The 15,603-nt window shown below is 47.7% G+C and overlaps 2 protein-coding genes across 3 annotated transcripts in view; one reads left to right on the forward strand and one right to left on the reverse strand.

The window, feature by feature from the left end:
* The first annotated feature begins 80 nt into the window (after positions 1-80).
* Positions 81-6,212, forward strand: TRMT5 (tRNA methyltransferase 5). Of its 2 annotated transcripts, none has more exons than XM_041459418.1 (5): positions 81-144; positions 1,650-2,299; positions 2,662-2,786; positions 4,239-4,893; positions 5,920-6,212. In XM_041459418.1, exons 1-5 carry the CDS (start codon positions 140-142, stop codon positions 5,982-5,984), a joined length of 1,500 nt encoding a protein of 499 aa, XP_041315352.1. In that variant the 5' UTR covers positions 81-139; the 3' UTR covers positions 5,985-6,212. The 2 variants fall into 2 exon arrangements, with proteins under 2 accessions (XP_041315352.1, XP_041315351.1); XM_041459417.1 differs by lacking the exon at positions 81-144 and adding an exon at positions 158-432.
* A 1,936-nt stretch (positions 6,213-8,148) lies between these two features.
* MNAT1 (MNAT1 component of CDK activating kinase) overlaps positions 8,149-15,603 on the reverse strand; it is a 119,532-nt gene continuing 112,077 nt past the window's right edge. Inside the window, exon 8 of the mRNA XM_041459414.1 lies at positions 8,149-9,351. Coding sequence (XP_041315348.1) covers positions 9,231-9,351 — 121 coding nt within the window. The 3' untranslated portion in view covers positions 8,149-9,230. The remainder of the gene's footprint in view (positions 9,352-15,603) is intronic.

Consider the following 15,603-nt stretch of genomic DNA (forward strand, 5'->3'; position numbering starts at 1 on the left):
GGGCGGAGCCGTTGCACCCCGTGCCCGCCCCGCCGAGGGGACATGGAGGGGCGGGGCATTGTGGGCGTGGTCACCGCCCCGGCCCCGCCCCGCCTGGCGCAGCGGCGATGACGCGCGCGCGCGGCGCGCGGGGCCCGGCATGAGGTGAGGGCGGGGGCGGCGGGGGGGAAGAGAATTCCCTGAGGGGAGAACATTCCCTGAGGGGAGAACGGGATAATCGGGGATCCTGGTGCTGAGGGAAGCGATGGTGTCTCTCCATGGGTGCCTTGGGAAGGTGGCGGCAGTGGCTTCCAGCCGGATCCAGCGTTGCGGGCGGCTCTGTCTTACGGGTTTAATCCAGTACCGAGAGGCGACAGGATGAGAGGACATGGCCCCAAGTTGCGCCAGGGAAGGCTTAGTTTGGACATTGGGAAGAATTTCATCACAGAAAAGGTGATCAGACATGTCCGGCAAGGTGGGGAGTCACTGTCCCGGAGGTGTTTGGGGACAGATGGGGCGAGGCACCCGGGCCACGGTGGCTGCTCGGTCACAGCTCGACTCGGTGATCCCAAAAGTCTTTTCCAGGCGATTCGATTCTCTGAGAACCACACCACCCGCAGGAAAATGCCCCAGGAAAGGCAGGGATGCTCAGGCCTCTGGATGAGGGATGTCTCCTGTCAGCAGGCCTGGGAATGCTGTGCCTAAAGGCTGGCTCAGGGCAGGGGGGCCCGGAGGTGTCCGGAGTGCGGCGGGAGCCGGGATTTGGGCAGGGCTGGGAGCAGGACCGGCCTTGGCAGGGTTGGGCACGGCAGGGCTGTGAAGGACGGAGCACACGGCCTGCTGTTACCCTGGAGAGGGGCAGGGCTGAGGGAGGCAGCAAGAGAACCGATTTCCTGGCAGAGCCTCTCTCTCAAAACAAGCTTTTAAAAAAGTCAGGAGAAACGCCAGCCTCCAGCGCCGCCTAAACCATTGGTTCCTGCCTTGGAGCAGCCAGTGCCAAGGCAGAAAATTGGGCCCTTTTGGTCTGTCTCTAGTGGAGGAAAGCATTTAGAGAAGCGTGAAGCCACTTTTCAAGTTTCCATCCTGTAGTTGAACCAGGGCTCAGTGGCAGGAACAGACATTCCTGATGCTCCTCTGGACCTTATGGGGGACACTGCATTTAATTAATGACCTTTGTGGCATGCACCTCATGGAGCCAAGATCTCACAGAGCATGGAACTCCTTACCCTGGGGCATGGGAGGCAGAAATCACCACAGAGGGATCATGACCACTGTTGCTAATAACTGTTTTCTAGTAACCACGGCTTGGTAATGAATTTTACCAGACACAGGAGGGATCCAACAGGAGTAGGATCAAGACAGTAGAAATCTTTCCATTTGGCTTACTGAGATTAATATCACATTTATTAGAACAAAGAGAGGTCATTGTTTTTTGGCAGGAGGGGATTATCTCGCCGCTTGAAGTCAGTTAACATTTAAGTCTAAAAGTACGTTTGCAAAAGAACAAATTTGCAGCATATATTTCATAATAAAGAGCTTTACTAAGCTATTGTGGATTGTTTGGTACAGATGGAAATTCTGGTTTAAGAGAACAGCAAATCCATGTGATTTGCAGCCTTTTAAATGGAATGATTACATAATGTCTATAAAATGAATAATTTCTCTTCTAGGACTTTGTGGAGATTGGGATTCTGTGCCAGACTACTGAAAACTAATCATTTTAGGACAGCTGCATCAAATACATCATTTCCAGCAGTTTGGATGCTATTGGCACCACATTCTGGCAGAATACCTGGGCTCTTTGTAGTAGTTAAAAAAAACACTTTGTTCACAATGCCCGAAACCGTGGAGGATAAAACTAATCCAGAGCTGTATTTGCCACATCCTGGAGTGCGTGGGATGACACTGCTCAACAGAGAGGCTTTCAGAAGGACAGTGGTTGTTCCAGCTCTTAAAGTCAAGAAAGAAATTGTGCACAGTGTGCTGAAGTCCCTAAAGCAATCAGTACTGCAGCGCCCCGGCCTCAAGCGGGTGCTGGAGGATCCAGAGGATGAGGACAGTAGATTTGTTATCCTGGATCCTCATAAAGTACCGGAATTCTCATTAGGAGAGCCAGAGCAGCAGGTCCTGAAACAGCTCAGTGTCCCTGCTGAGGTCTGCAAGTACCACCTGGAGCTGAGCTATGAGAATTTCAAGTCGGAGGAGATCCTGCGAGCCGTCCTTCCCGAGGGTCAGGAGGTCACCTCTGGATTCAGCCGTGTTGGCCACATTGCTCATTTGAATCTCAGGGATCACCAGCTGCCCTACAGACACTTGATTGGTAGGTGAAACAGCTCCTCTCAGGTTTTTGTGCCATTTTATATAAAAAGTTGCTGTACTGAGGGGCACAGTTCTCTCACTGTGGTGCTGTCAAAGGTTTTTGTGCCATTTTATATTAAAAAGTTGCTGTACTGAGGGGCACAGTTCTCTCACTGTGGTGCTGTCACTGCACTGAGCCCTGGGCCCGGGTGAAGTGTGCCTTGGAAGGGCACAGCTGCAGCCCTGGGTCATTAGAGGGAGGCTGTTCCAACACACACTTACTTTTGTTAATTCAGCTGTAAACAGCAGGTTTGCTGTGGATGTTGTAGAACATTAAAAGGTCCTGGTCCCTTAACCATAATTATCTCCCACCCTCTCTTTCAGGCCAGGTTATAATGGACAAGAATCCAGGAGTCACCTGTGTAGTAAATAAAACCAATATTATCGACAGCACATACAGGAATTTTGAAATGGAAGTGCTTGCTGGAGAGAACAACCTGGTGACCAAGGTACAGGCCTTTTCCCCCTGGTGTTTTAAATTTAATGTGCTAAAACCCAAAGGAATCTTCTGGAGAGGTGTGGTGCAGGGATGCTGCTGAGGCCATTCCTGTGCACAGTGCTCTTCCTGACCCCTGACTGAGCCTAAGGGTTGGCTGTTACTTCTGCATTCCTTTGTCCTGGTTTGCCAAGGGCAAACTCACCCACAGGGATCAGGAAGGCTTGTATTCTTCCAAGTTCACAGCCTAGATTTAATGATGTGGATTTGATCTAAGAAAATCCAGTTTCCTGATTTCACCAAGCCTTGTACAGTGGCTGGTACAGAAATTTCTATCTCACCAACTTTGCAACTTGGGCAGCATTTTGCCTTTGCCTTTTTCCTCTCCTGTCAGCAGCGAGACAAACCTTCTGTCTCCTCTGCTCTGACATTTATCAGGTGTAATCACTGTGTAACTGCCAAGTGTGCTTCACATAGGGTTTCTTGTCTGTAAATGGAAACTTGGCCACTGCTTCCACAAAAATATTTTCTCTTATCTGTTAGCAGCTTTATACTTTCAAAGGAGAAAACATGAGATTTCCAAATAAAAAGTTGAATAGCTTGGTGGAACATCCTGTTCATGCAGAGAGAAGGCCACTGGATTGTCAAGGCAGCAGTGACAACTGAATATTATACGGATGGTGTCACCACGCACCCGGACACCGTGGAGCTGCATCCAGGAGTGCAGACACACTTCAGAGTGTTTCTTGCTGGCAAAGCAAACGATGTGGTGATCTGGATCCCAAGTTACTTTGGAATCAGACAATTCCACATGCTGGTGCAAAGAGAGTATTAGCTTGCATCCCATTCTCATCTGAATAAATACTGTTCCTTTTCAGGTCTGTTCTTGAGATAGTGGTCATCCCAAAGCTTGGGTTTGGATCAGCTTCCAGACTCTGTCACCTTGGGAGATGAAATACAGTATTTTTCAAGCTGCAGAACTGGCTCCCAGTGGCTTTGAATTTGGCTGACTGTTACTGTTCTTGGGCCTATCATTCTCAGACACTTATTTACTGTGTGCACTTCACAAAGCAGGGCTTGGGGCATCTTTCCAAGGTCTGCTTTCAATAAAGGAGTTGTCAGCCAGCCACAAAGCTCTTGAAAACCCTCAGATTTTTGTAGGGTCGTTTTAAGTTGCTGCTTTATTTCCACCTGGTGATTGAGACCTGCATAAAGTCAGGATTGACACTGGGGACATGGCTGTTTCTGATGAGTTGATCTGTTAAAGATTTAAGATCTGTTTATTTGATTGCATAGCTGATCTGTTTATTTAAGATTCACATATGCTATCAGTGGGACAGTGCTGATGTACGTTACCTTTCGATAAGGCACCTTCCTTGGTTTTTAATTTTCTTAACTAGTGATAATGCTTCAATCTGCCTGCTCTTTGAACACAGAGGCTTAAGCAAATGTTTTGGACTTCCAGGTCAAAGAAAACAACATTGCCTATGAACTGGATTTCTCCAAAGTGTACTGGAACCCGCGCCTGTCCACCGAGCACGGCCGCATAGTGCAGCTGCTCAGGGCCGGCGATGTTCTCTTCGACGTCTTCGCCGGCGTCGGCCCCTTCGCCATCCCGGCGGCCAAGAGGAAGTGCCGAGTGTTTGCCAACGACCTCAACCCCGAGTCCTACGCCTGGCTCCTGCACAACTGCAGGCTCAACAAAGTGGACACCAGGGTGAAGGCGTTCAACATGGACGGCAGGGACTTCCTGCGGGGGCCGGTGAGGGAGGAGCTCAGCAAAGAGCTCCCGCTCCAGAGGGAAGGACAGAAACCCGCGTTCCACATAGTGATGAATCTGCCAGCTCTGGCTGTGGAGTTCCTGGATGTTTTCAGACATCTCTTGGTCGGGGAGCCCTGCAGCCCTGCTGACCTTCCCACTGTGCACTGCTACGGGTTCTCCAAACACAGCAACCCAGCCAGAGACATTCAGGAGCGAGCGGAAGCTGCGCTGGGAACCTCCCTGGCTGGACGCTGTTCCACTTTCCTGGTCAGGAACGTGGCGCCCAACAAGGAGATGCTGTGCCTCAGTTTCCGGATCCCAGCAGATGTGCTCTACAAGAGGCCCTGCCCTGATGAAGGTAAGGAGCAACCTCCCACGTGGCATTGGGATTTCAGGCTGCACCTTGTGCTGCCTCAGGCTGGTCCCACCTGCTCAGCCCCGTGGGCCACTCCAGGCGCGTGACAGCGGCGTGGATGTGGCGCTGAGCGCGGAGGTGGCCACAGGACCGAGCGCCCGCACGTGTGCAGCAGCTGCAGGGCTTCCTCGCTTTGTAACAGCAGCCTGCTCCTCTGATCCCAGCATGAGCCTCCCCAGAAAAATGGTGGACTGGACAGGATCACCCCACAGGCCGTAAACCAGACCTTTATGCCTCAGGTTGAGGCTGAGGGAGGATGGGGTCTCAGTGATCCTTGTGGGCCCTTCCAGTGCAGGATATTCAGTGGCTCTGTGATCTAATGCCAAGCACACGTCTCTGTTAGCTCAGTCCTTCCGAACTGGAGCTGTGTTTTTGCCCGGATCAGTGCACTTCCAAGGGACTGGTCCCAGCTCTGACCTTCTCCTTATGCTCACACGCTCAGTGAGGTCTGGAGTCACCACCTCAGCAGAATCAGGTTCTGTGCCTGATTGAGTTTAAGTGAGACACAGATACCCTTGGAGATCTTCAGTGCTGGATTTGATTGTTTGTAGGGTTTTTTTTTGTTTATAATTGTTCATTTAAGAAACTGTTGGTTTCAGTGATCTTGGGCTTTGCACTACATGACAAAGGGAGCAGAGGGAGGCTCTCAGTCTGCAGGTACATGAACTGGAGGAAAGGAGGGTTTTTATAAATCTTTAATGCCATGAAACTTATTTTTATGCTCTTATTGGGTAGCACTGAAATGTAGGTCAAAATGTAGCTCCATACAGATTTTTGGAAAGTGTTTTTTGGCTTTCAGTAAAGACCCCCATTATTGCTCAAAGAGTTTTCATTTGTGACTGTTAATCCTGATTTTACCTCTCATCTCTTCCTGTTAAATCCCTTAAGAGAGCTCCCTTTTCCAGAGCTTGTGGTAGGTCAGTCTGTTTACTGTACATTAAATAACTTACTTCTTCTAACCTTTTCCAGCAAAACCAGCCTCAAAACGTCTCTGTACCAGCCAAGATTCTTCAGAAGAGAAGGTACTGAGTTGAAGACCAGAGCTATGGTGACCACCTTAGTTTGTGTAAAGGGTATTTGGGGTGTCTCTGTTTTACTCCTTGAGTTATAAGGAGCAGAGCTGTGTTCCCATCGAGTTGCAGCTTTCTTTTGGGAGCCTTGCTTCCTGCAGTCACCTTTTCTTCTCATTGTGGGATCGATTGAAATTGCTACTACAAAAAATTAAAACTTTATTCTCTTGTAATAAATGTGTTTCGGTACTTGCCTGCTCTCTATTGTTTCATGCCCTGTGCTAACTCAGTGGCAGGGCTTGGGGTAGTTTTCTGCTGTAGCGTTTTGATAATGTCCAGGTTGTGGGGAGAACAGACTTTTATGTCTTGTCAGGTCTAGGAAGGTGACTGATACAATCCCTGCCCTGGATTCTCCCTGACAGATGTTCTGGTTTCAGAATATTGGATTATGGTTAGCAGATGCACAAACAGCTCTTGTGTAAGCAAGGTAACCTTTCAAAAGCTTAACCTGAGATACCAGATAGCCCAACATCCTGAGGTTTTGAGTAAAAAATTCTTTTTAACACCAAGATTTAGTTAGGGATTAGTTGACTCCTAACTAGTGTTTGCCCATGGTTAGAGCCAGAAAGACTTTAATGTCTTTTGCACATTTATAGATGAAGTTCATGCTTACATTGCAGCTCCAGGCTGAAACCAGCACCTGAAAAACAGTTCTGTCCTCCTGAAACCGTGTCCTCCCGTGGCTTTTGTGCCTCTGCCCCCCCCCCAGCTCTCCCCACCTCTGCGTGCTCCCCTGCTGCAGTCCCTGGATGATCTTTCTGGCTGGCTGCTTGTATTCTGCAGGGATTTGAAAAGCCTCTGCCTTTGATTTCCTTTTCTTACCCATCCAAACTATTGTTGGGCAATGTCAACCACAAATAGTTTATTTGGCCGGAGAACTCGGCTCGCCCTCTCAGTTTCAGATATTTTCCCTCAGCCCAGGCTCTGAGCTCACGCCCAGCAACCAGATGTCTGTCACCCTGCTGGCCCTGCTGCTGTGGCCCCAGCCCTGAGCCTGCAGCCTGCTGCATTTTTGGTTCTCACCCAAACGCCACCAAGGGCCACGGATTTGTTTTGCTGGTGCCTCCGTGTGCCGGCCTTTCCTTCCCTTGGCTGCACGGCCCTCGCAGCCGGGTTCCTGCAGGATCTCATTTATCAATCCCCAAGGAGCCTGTCCTGATTCCTCCCTGGCCTGCCCTGAGCCCCAGCACTCCTGCTCAGCCCTTCAGCACCACCCTGCAGCTCCAGCCTGTGAGTGCTCTGCTCCCAGGCTCGGCTGTGCTGGGATTCTGCCCCGGCCCCGCTGCTGCTCTGCTGCCTGTCCTGTCTCCTGACACCTCTGCTGCTCTCCAGCTGCTGCCCTCCCCCTTTCCATAAACATCTGAAGGCAGCTCCTGTTCTCTGGGGCCCCCACAAACACTGCTGGAGTGAGAAGTTCCTCCACCACTCTGGAATGGTGCAGCCACCCTGGGATCCTTCCTGACACAGACTGCGGGTCCCTGGGACTTCACATTGCTCCACAGCCCCAGTTTAGGGCTTGGCACCACTGCACCAACCCAAACCAGGCTTGGATCACCATTTCTGGGCCAAGCCTGTAAAATATGTAACTCTGATTTTCACTAAAGGGTCCCAGGGCAGGGAAGGATTTGAACTGGTACAAGTTTTTTTCCCTGAAGGACTGAAGGCCAGTGTTACTCCAGCAGCATAACTTCAGATACCAGTCTAGCAGATACATCACTGTGCTCATAACCAGGGTTTTCCAGCTTTCTGTGCAGTTGCCAGTTCTGTGTACAAGAAAAGGCATAATAAATAATAGCCAAGCTACACACAAGTTATTGAGTGTATTGAAATTATAAATATTAATATGCATATGCAGTTCTGCATTCATTAGGACATGACCTGGGGCTTTCCAAAGTAAATATGAAGAGATCACTGGTGAGGTGCATCTTTGCCAGTCTGGGTGAGCCTGGGAAAGGGGAGAAGAAAGGAGAATAGAGGAGGGAAGGATCTGATCTCCTTACCTCTGCCTTCAGTGACATTCCCTGTCAACAGCAGTTCTGGGCACAACCAAGGGGATTTCAAAGGACAATGGAAATTTTGCCATCTGCCCCCATTTTCTTTAATAAGAAAACACCAAGTCTGGAATTGATCTCATTCTTCTCTTTATTACAGTATAGAAAAATACATCCATCTAGTGCACTCCTCAGAACAGGATTCAACAGCTATGAGCAGGTGGCCTGTAAAACATGGCCCAGGGTGGCTGTCCTGAGCAGCTTCCCACCTCCTGCAGTTGGTCAAGGCTCCGTTACAAGGAGCAGGCAAGGAATACAAAAAGGATCACATCAGGTGGCAGGGATCATCCCCAAAGCCAAAGGGATGTTCCCACCTAAAGAAACTCCTGAGTTTATAACAGAAAAGTTGCAAATGGAGAGAAACAGGAAAAAGCAAACATACAAAAGCAAAGCAAACATACAAAAGCAAAACAAACACACAAACCCCAAAAGGGAGCCCCACAATTTTGACTACTTCAGTGACTTCACCTTGTATTGAGGCTTCTTAAATTGCTTTTAGAGCACCTCAGCTGAAAACCTTGAGCTAAAGCTTTTCTTCCAAGCAAAGGTAAGAACCAAGTGGCACACAGAGGAAAGATCCCACACAAGAGCTGTGTCAGCATATTTCCAGAGTTTCTTGTCTCATCCAGCTGGCAGGAGGAAAAACCCACTTGTCTAAACTGGGAAAACTAGCTTTATGGGAAGAAAATGCAGGCTTGAATATTGACACTAAATGTTATAATCAAAATGGCATTTAAATGCTTGTGCAAATAAAACCCTGCAATAAGAGTAAAACCACAAACTTTATTAAAGTCTGGCTTTATTTAAAAAAAAAATTTACAAGTGTATTTCTTTAAGCCTCAAACATACACAGCTGAGTTATTCACATCTTCCATTAGATGTGGCTTATTTCTTCAGCCTCCCTCAGCAAAGTGCCACATGACTAACGAGTTTCCCCCTCCACAAGAATGTATCTACCATTTTACAAAGCTCTGGAGCAGAGGGGGTTTGGTTTTTCCCTTTTTCACTTAAACGCAGCCGGTTGTGCAGCAGAGGGGGGCGCGGAGCAGTGAGCGCAGCCCGGCCGGTGCAGACGGCAGCGATCCTGCCCCGCCTCTGCTGCCCTGGGTCGCTCCTCGCCCCGCTGGCTGTCCCTCGGTCACAGGCTGCTGCTCCCTGGCTAACTGGGGTGCCAGAAGAGCCCGCTGAAAGCGTCCTGCAGGGCCCGGTGACAAGCCAGGGAGGACGTGTAGCCCCCAGCCAGGTCCTGCGGAGAGGCGGCTCGAACGTGGGTGAGGTACCTGCAGCAAAGAGCAACATCATTTCAGAGCAGAGGAAACACACCAAACACCCCTGGAGTTCACAGCACAGCGAGGCTGAGGCTGCTTTTTAGGAGAAAGCAAGGAGATGGAGCTGCCCACTGCCCACATCAGGATAAAACTTTTGTGAGTTAAAGCAATGACACACCTTCAGCCGGGCTGCCCCAAGCAGCGCTCTGGTGGCACAGGGCTAAGGGCACCCAGGGGTTTGTGTTCTCTGTGCTCACTCTGGGGGTGGCTCATTTCCCCATCCCACAGGGCCTGCCAAGACAAGGACACCACCAGAAGCTTTCCTGCACTCCCACAGGAACAGGAAGGTTTCATCTCTGCCACTTAATGCCAGACGCTCCCAGAGGCTGACTGTGCTGGTTGCTCTGATGACCACAGGGCTGAGCTTCCTTTGCTTCTCACCTGTGCCTGGAGCCCACTGACCCTGGGAGTTAGATCTGTGGGAGGCCACCATCATTTTGGCTAAAGAAGGTTCTAAACTTCCCCACTAATTAAGCATCATCACCCATTTGCAGAGCCACGTAATTCTACCCCAAACCTTCCTGAGCATTGAGTTGACATGGAAACACGAGCTGACATGGAAGCAGGAGCTGGCATGGAAACACAAACACGCTGCCTGAGCTGGCACTGCCACTCCTGGCTCCCCCTGGCTCCTTCCAAGGGCTCCACCCCAGCCACCCACAGCCAGAGCTCCTGCTAAAGGATGGCTTCATAACCCCACAGCTCTTGCGCCCCATGAGACAAGTACACGACAGATTCTCCACCAGTTCTGCACCGAAACCCCATCAGAGACAGATGCAGAGCCCAGCAGGACCAGCATGAGAACCATCTCCCATCCTGACCACCAGACACAACCCCATAAACACCAAGAGCTTTCCACAGGGGCGCTTCAGCCGCTGTTTTGATTCCTCACTTGGTACATGTTGCTCCTGGGAAGGTTGAGTCATTCCACCTCTGGCTTGGCAATCCAAGCATAAACTTGCAAAACGCACACAGCCTTTTATAATGTTATCCCAAGAAACCTAAAACAGCTGCACTTTTGGCAGGAAAATACAGGACCACCAGTAAAATATCCAAAACAGTTGCATCTTTTAATTTATGACTGTACACTGTTTCCATAAAGAGTATATAAAACAGGTCAGATTTTATAGGTAAGACATAATAAACAGTCATACCCATTGATGCCATAAAAGCATAGAAAAAGAGATTACTGAGAAATGATTAATTACAGTTTTAAAAACTGTATTTCTTGCACCTAATAACCACAATGCACAGACATGAGCAATGTGTCTGAGGGATTCTTGGTGAGATGCTGAAACTGAGACTGAATTTACCTCCTGTGACTGAGTTGAGGTGTTTTGCACCAAGTTGTGACAGAATCTGGCCCTCACTGCCAGACATTGGTTCCCACCAGCACATCCACAGGCAGGAGAGCACAAAGTAATAATAAAATAAACCCTTTTAATAGTGCTCAGCCCAAAAGAATCTACAAACACAGCAACAAAGCTGGTGCCATCTCTTAATTTGCAAGGGGAGGTGATCTGCAGAGAGATCCTGGTTTGTGGCAGAACACATTTTATGGGTTTTAATTTTTGGGTTTTTTTTACATTCTTGTTATTTGTCCCTTAATATTTTAAGAGGAAGATCTCATCCTTCCCAAAGGACTTTTAAAACTGCTGTGGGAAACAGGAGCTCCTTTCCTCAGCCAGGAATGATGGGCACTGACAACAACAAATAATTTCCTTCAAAATGCTGGTGTGAAACTACCTCTACCCTCCAAAACAGAAAGTCTTACAAAAATCAGTTCCCATCTTGGATTTCACTTCTATCATATTTATTTCATTGCACAACTTCATTATCCCCTCATGCATGAAACAGTCCAGTGAAAACGGGAGTATTTTACATTTCAATATTAACAAAGGTTGGTTGTGTCTTTCTCGTTACTTTTCTTATCTTCCCTTACTTATATATCACTGAAAGGAGAAAACCAGAGTCTATTGTTTCCCTTTTTCTAGGACATCTGAAATCGGAGCATTAGTTTCATAAGACAACCTGACTTCCAGCCACTGCAGCACTTGTAGTTAATTGGGAGGTGATCTCTGAAGCAATACAAAATCATTGCCAAAAAGGCTCCCATCGACTTTTACAGCACAACCTGCCCTAATTCTCCTTACTCCTGTGAAACGAGCAGGGCCCGCTGCTGGCTGTCAAGTGAGGTCTTTATTTTCTTGTTAAGTATCTGAACTTACTGCTCTTGACCCATTTAATTACTGTGGTACACCAGGCAATTGCAAAGAGTCTGCCACGCTGAAGCCACACAATGAGAAGCGAATGGTTTTAGCTGCTTTCCACACCGGTCCCCATCTGTGCTGCCTGATTCCAGCCATCCCCTCCACAGGAGAATCTCTCTGAACTGGATTCCTGGGGTTTCTGGCAGAGGTCAGCACATCTTTTCATGTACACCTTTACAACAGCAGCAGGAAGAAGTGTTTGCCAAGTTTTATTTCCAAAAAGCCGAGCTCCGTTAGGTCTTGGGACCTGGAGGTAATTGCTCTCACTAGTTAGCAAATTCCAGCACACTGGGTCTGTTTTTCATAGGTTTATTTTAAGTACCTGTAAATCTTATAAGCAGAGACCAGGAAAAAGAGGTTTGCTTTTTCTGGTGCACAGTTTTTTAATGTAACTTGTTTTTACTGAGGGCAGACTAAACTCTGAAGTTAAAAAAAGCCTGCACTATTATTTTTGAGCAGGGCTAAAGGGCTGTGTGTTCCCTGCCCCACCATTTCACACTTCCCATTCCCAGCAATGCCTATGCTCTGCTTCAGGCTGTGCCCAAACAAGCCCCCTTTCCTTGGCTGCAGCCTTTGGATGTTGATCTTCCCCATTAAGCTTTCACATCAGTTAAAACACGTCGTATTTTGTTCTTCATGAGCCTTGGGGGGATCATTCCTGACCTTCAGTTTCTCATCACCATGGAGGGGGTGGGAGGAAAAAAAAAACCAAAAAAACCCCTCCTGTTTTCAAGGAAAGAGGCGTAATTCACACTCGGTGTGGAGGCTCAGAATCAAGCTGGTTGTTCCAGGGAGGGAGTTTTCTTCATGTTTTCTCTTTTCCCAAGACTGTGTCACAACCACTCCACCAGGCCAGGCCAGGACTGTGGAGAGCTACGTGGGCTCAGAGTGGCAGCAGATGTGATCCCCCTGTGCCCTCCCAGGAGCCCCAGAGCCCCTGGCACTGCTGCTGCTGAGAGCCAGAGGACCCAAGAGCAGCTCAGCAACACCCAGGGCCACTGGCAAACATCCCCTCACTGCTCAGCAGGGTGGTCTTGTTCCAGAGAAATTCAGGAAAGACGTCAGAAACAATCAGAGAGAATGGACAAACAGCACAATCAAACCTGGCTAAAATAAACACCAATGAGAAACCAAACAAAGCTAAAAACCCCCACCTAAACAAACAAAAAGAACCAAGCATACAACCAACAAGCCCAAACCACCCCATAATATGTCCCTTCACCCACCCAACTGAAAGTACCAGTGCTAGGGATTATTTCACACAATCTTTTCTGCTACCCAAGATAAATACACTCCCAGGGGTGTTTCTACAGATGCACCACACAGAGATACATAAGGAATAACTCTGTATTTGGCATACAGATTTATTTTTTTTTTACCTATTAGGTATTTTGTGGGAGTGAAGAAAAGAAAAATCATTCACAAGTTGTTTGACAGGGGAAAAAAAAAAGAAATAATTTAATTCTATTCCACAGAGTAGATTTACTGCTCATCTGATTATCTGCAGTATCCAAGACATAAAGCAATGGGGCAGACATTAGATCTGGGAAATTTTCCAGATTCATCATTTAAATAATAAATAGTGGTTGCATAAAGCAAGTAGAATACTCCAGTCTTGAAAACTGTGTGAAGCATTAGGAAGGCAGTAGCATAGGCTGCTGCATTCCTGAGCCTTCCTGGAGACAGGATTTTCACTGGACTTACCAATCCCTAGGATGAGCTATTGCTGTGTTACTCAGAGGGAGCTGCAGGGACTGGGTCTCATCAGAGGAGAGAGGCACAGAAGGAACTGGGCTGTGTGTGGCTTCTGCTCAGGAATGTGTGGCCTGGGTTACTCTCTGTCCTTGAGCAGGTACAAACTGAGCCCCTCTGCTCAGCTCTGCTTTCCCCTGAACCAGTCAGCTCTCCCACAGTGGCTCTGTGCAGCCAAACAGAATTTGTTTATAAAATGAGCCGAGCTCATTGCTGTTCTCCACTAAACAGCCCCAGGAAATGCATTGGTGCTATTCAAATATGGTGTGGTCTCCCTCTCTCAGACTAATTGGACTAAGGCAGGGCAACAACACAAGGCACAAAGCTGGTACTCAAACCCAGAATAGCAATTCATCATTCCAGGGAGTAGCTACAAAGCCCAATCCTCAAATTAAAACAAAAACCAAACCAACAGCTTTTCACCCATTTTAGCAGACACTATCTGGGCACTATGACTATATTTAGATGTTAAACCCACCAGCTGTGACTGGTATCAGAAGTTCCTGCTGAACCCCAGCCACCACAGCCTGTTCTGACACAGAATTCCAGTTCAGAGCAGCCATGAGCTCAGCAAGGGCTCCTCATGAGCCCAACCCAATCCCTCCTTGCTCGAGGTCACACTGTCAGCCCTGCCACCTGCCACTCCTCTCCTCCACCCTCCAGACCACACAGACAAAATGGGAGAAAATCTATTTAACAGGTGCAATCACTGAAGGAGCTCTGGTATTTGTTTGGGGTATTTTTCAATGCTTCTCTGTATACAATTGCAGCATTAAGTGTGGATGTCAAAACAGGGCTAAGCTGATGAGGTCCAAATACAGAGATAAAAAATACATTTTCACCCAGATTATGGCACCTTATGGACTGAACACAGCCCATAGTACAGGGGTACAAGGAAAAGTCACTCTAAATAGCACAACAGAGTTTTGGCTACTAAAAATTCCTGCCAAAGACAAGTGATGCAGCACAGCACCACCCCTGCAGCCCCAGCAATCCCACCTGCAGACAGCAGTGCTGTGCACATTCAGCTTAGTAAGCCAGGCTGGTTTGTTATTATTAATAACCCTGTGCTGCTTTCTGAGCAGAAAATGCTCTCTGAGGTGTCAGATGAATGCCAGACCCTTCTCCATGCCACAAACTTGCTCAGCCCATTTCTCTCACCCCTGCCCCAGGAACCTGCTGCAGAACCATTGCTTGCTCATCACAATTCTGATTTCCAGCAAGGAAATTCAGTGCCTTCATCTTGCAATAAATTCTGCAAAAGCAGATGCCTTCTGTCTCTAATGGATCTCTTTTTGTTACACTTAAGGATTAAGAAAAAAAATATAATTATGAGTTTAAGCTCCTAGAACTTTTAGGTTTTCTGAGTGAAGAACTCTGTTCTACCAGAAATAAACTTTCCCAGTAGAAAAGACAGGAAATGCCCCAGCCCAACAAATCAATAGAAGAAATATAGAACTCCTAGTGCTTCTTTTTAACCTCTTCCATCTGCTTTTTCTAAATAGCAATTTGTTTCAAACACTGTCAGAGTTTTCTCAGGGCAGGAAAGTGTATAAATGGCATGTGGTGAAACAAAGTACTTTAAAATTAAAACAAAGCAGGTCTGCTACAGAACACCTCAGCTAAGATGGAACAGTACAGACTTCTGCTACCAGACACTGAAAGAGGCAAAAAAAAGCCTCAAAATGTGATATTAGGTATGAAACAGCTGTTGCTGATAAACCCAGTTCTGACTCCAAAGGTAGAAATTAGTGCTGAGTTTTTCCCCCCTCTTTTCTCCCATCTTCTTCTCCCTTATGATGTCCTTTATATGAAGGGTAAACCTTTTGGATCCTGGAAACCCAAAGCCACCAGAGTCCTGCTGCAACAGTGACCCAGCAGCACCCTGGGTTCAGAGCTCTCTCCCAGTCAGCTGCTGCAGTGACCAATAAAGGAATTTCTGAGGGTTTAACATAAAAAACTACAGCACTTTAATGTGATGTTTCACATAAACTGTTTCCTCTGTTAAAGGTGAAACCCATACATGACCTATAAGATATATCTAATGTCCCATCTCAGAATTTAATACAGATTATCTCTGAACTGGTGAGTGCAGTCGTGAACCTTGGAGTAGAAAAACCTTTAAATGCAAAGACCCAAAGTCACAGAACCCTCCTGGGTGGGGAAGAGAACAGAATCAGAT

The sequence above is a fragment of the Pyrgilauda ruficollis genome, unplaced genomic scaffold (genome assembly GCF_017590135.1).
Source record: "Pyrgilauda ruficollis isolate IOZ18807 unplaced genomic scaffold, ASM1759013v1 scaffold135, whole genome shotgun sequence".
Lineage (NCBI taxonomy): Eukaryota > Metazoa > Chordata > Aves > Passeriformes > Passeridae > Pyrgilauda > Pyrgilauda ruficollis.

Coding starts and splice junctions, on each gene's coding strand:
- TRMT5 (XM_041459417.1), top strand. CDS start 368: ATGGCCCCAAGTTGCGCCAGGGAAGGCTTAGTTTGGACATTGGGAAGA. Junction 2,787..4,238: donor AGAACAACCTGGTGACCAAG/GTACAGGCCTTT, acceptor TTGGACTTCCAG/GTCAAAGAAAACAACATTGC. Junction 4,894..5,919: donor GAGGCCCTGCCCTGATGAAG/GTAAGGAGCAAC, acceptor AACCTTTTCCAG/CAAAACCAGCCTCAAAACGT.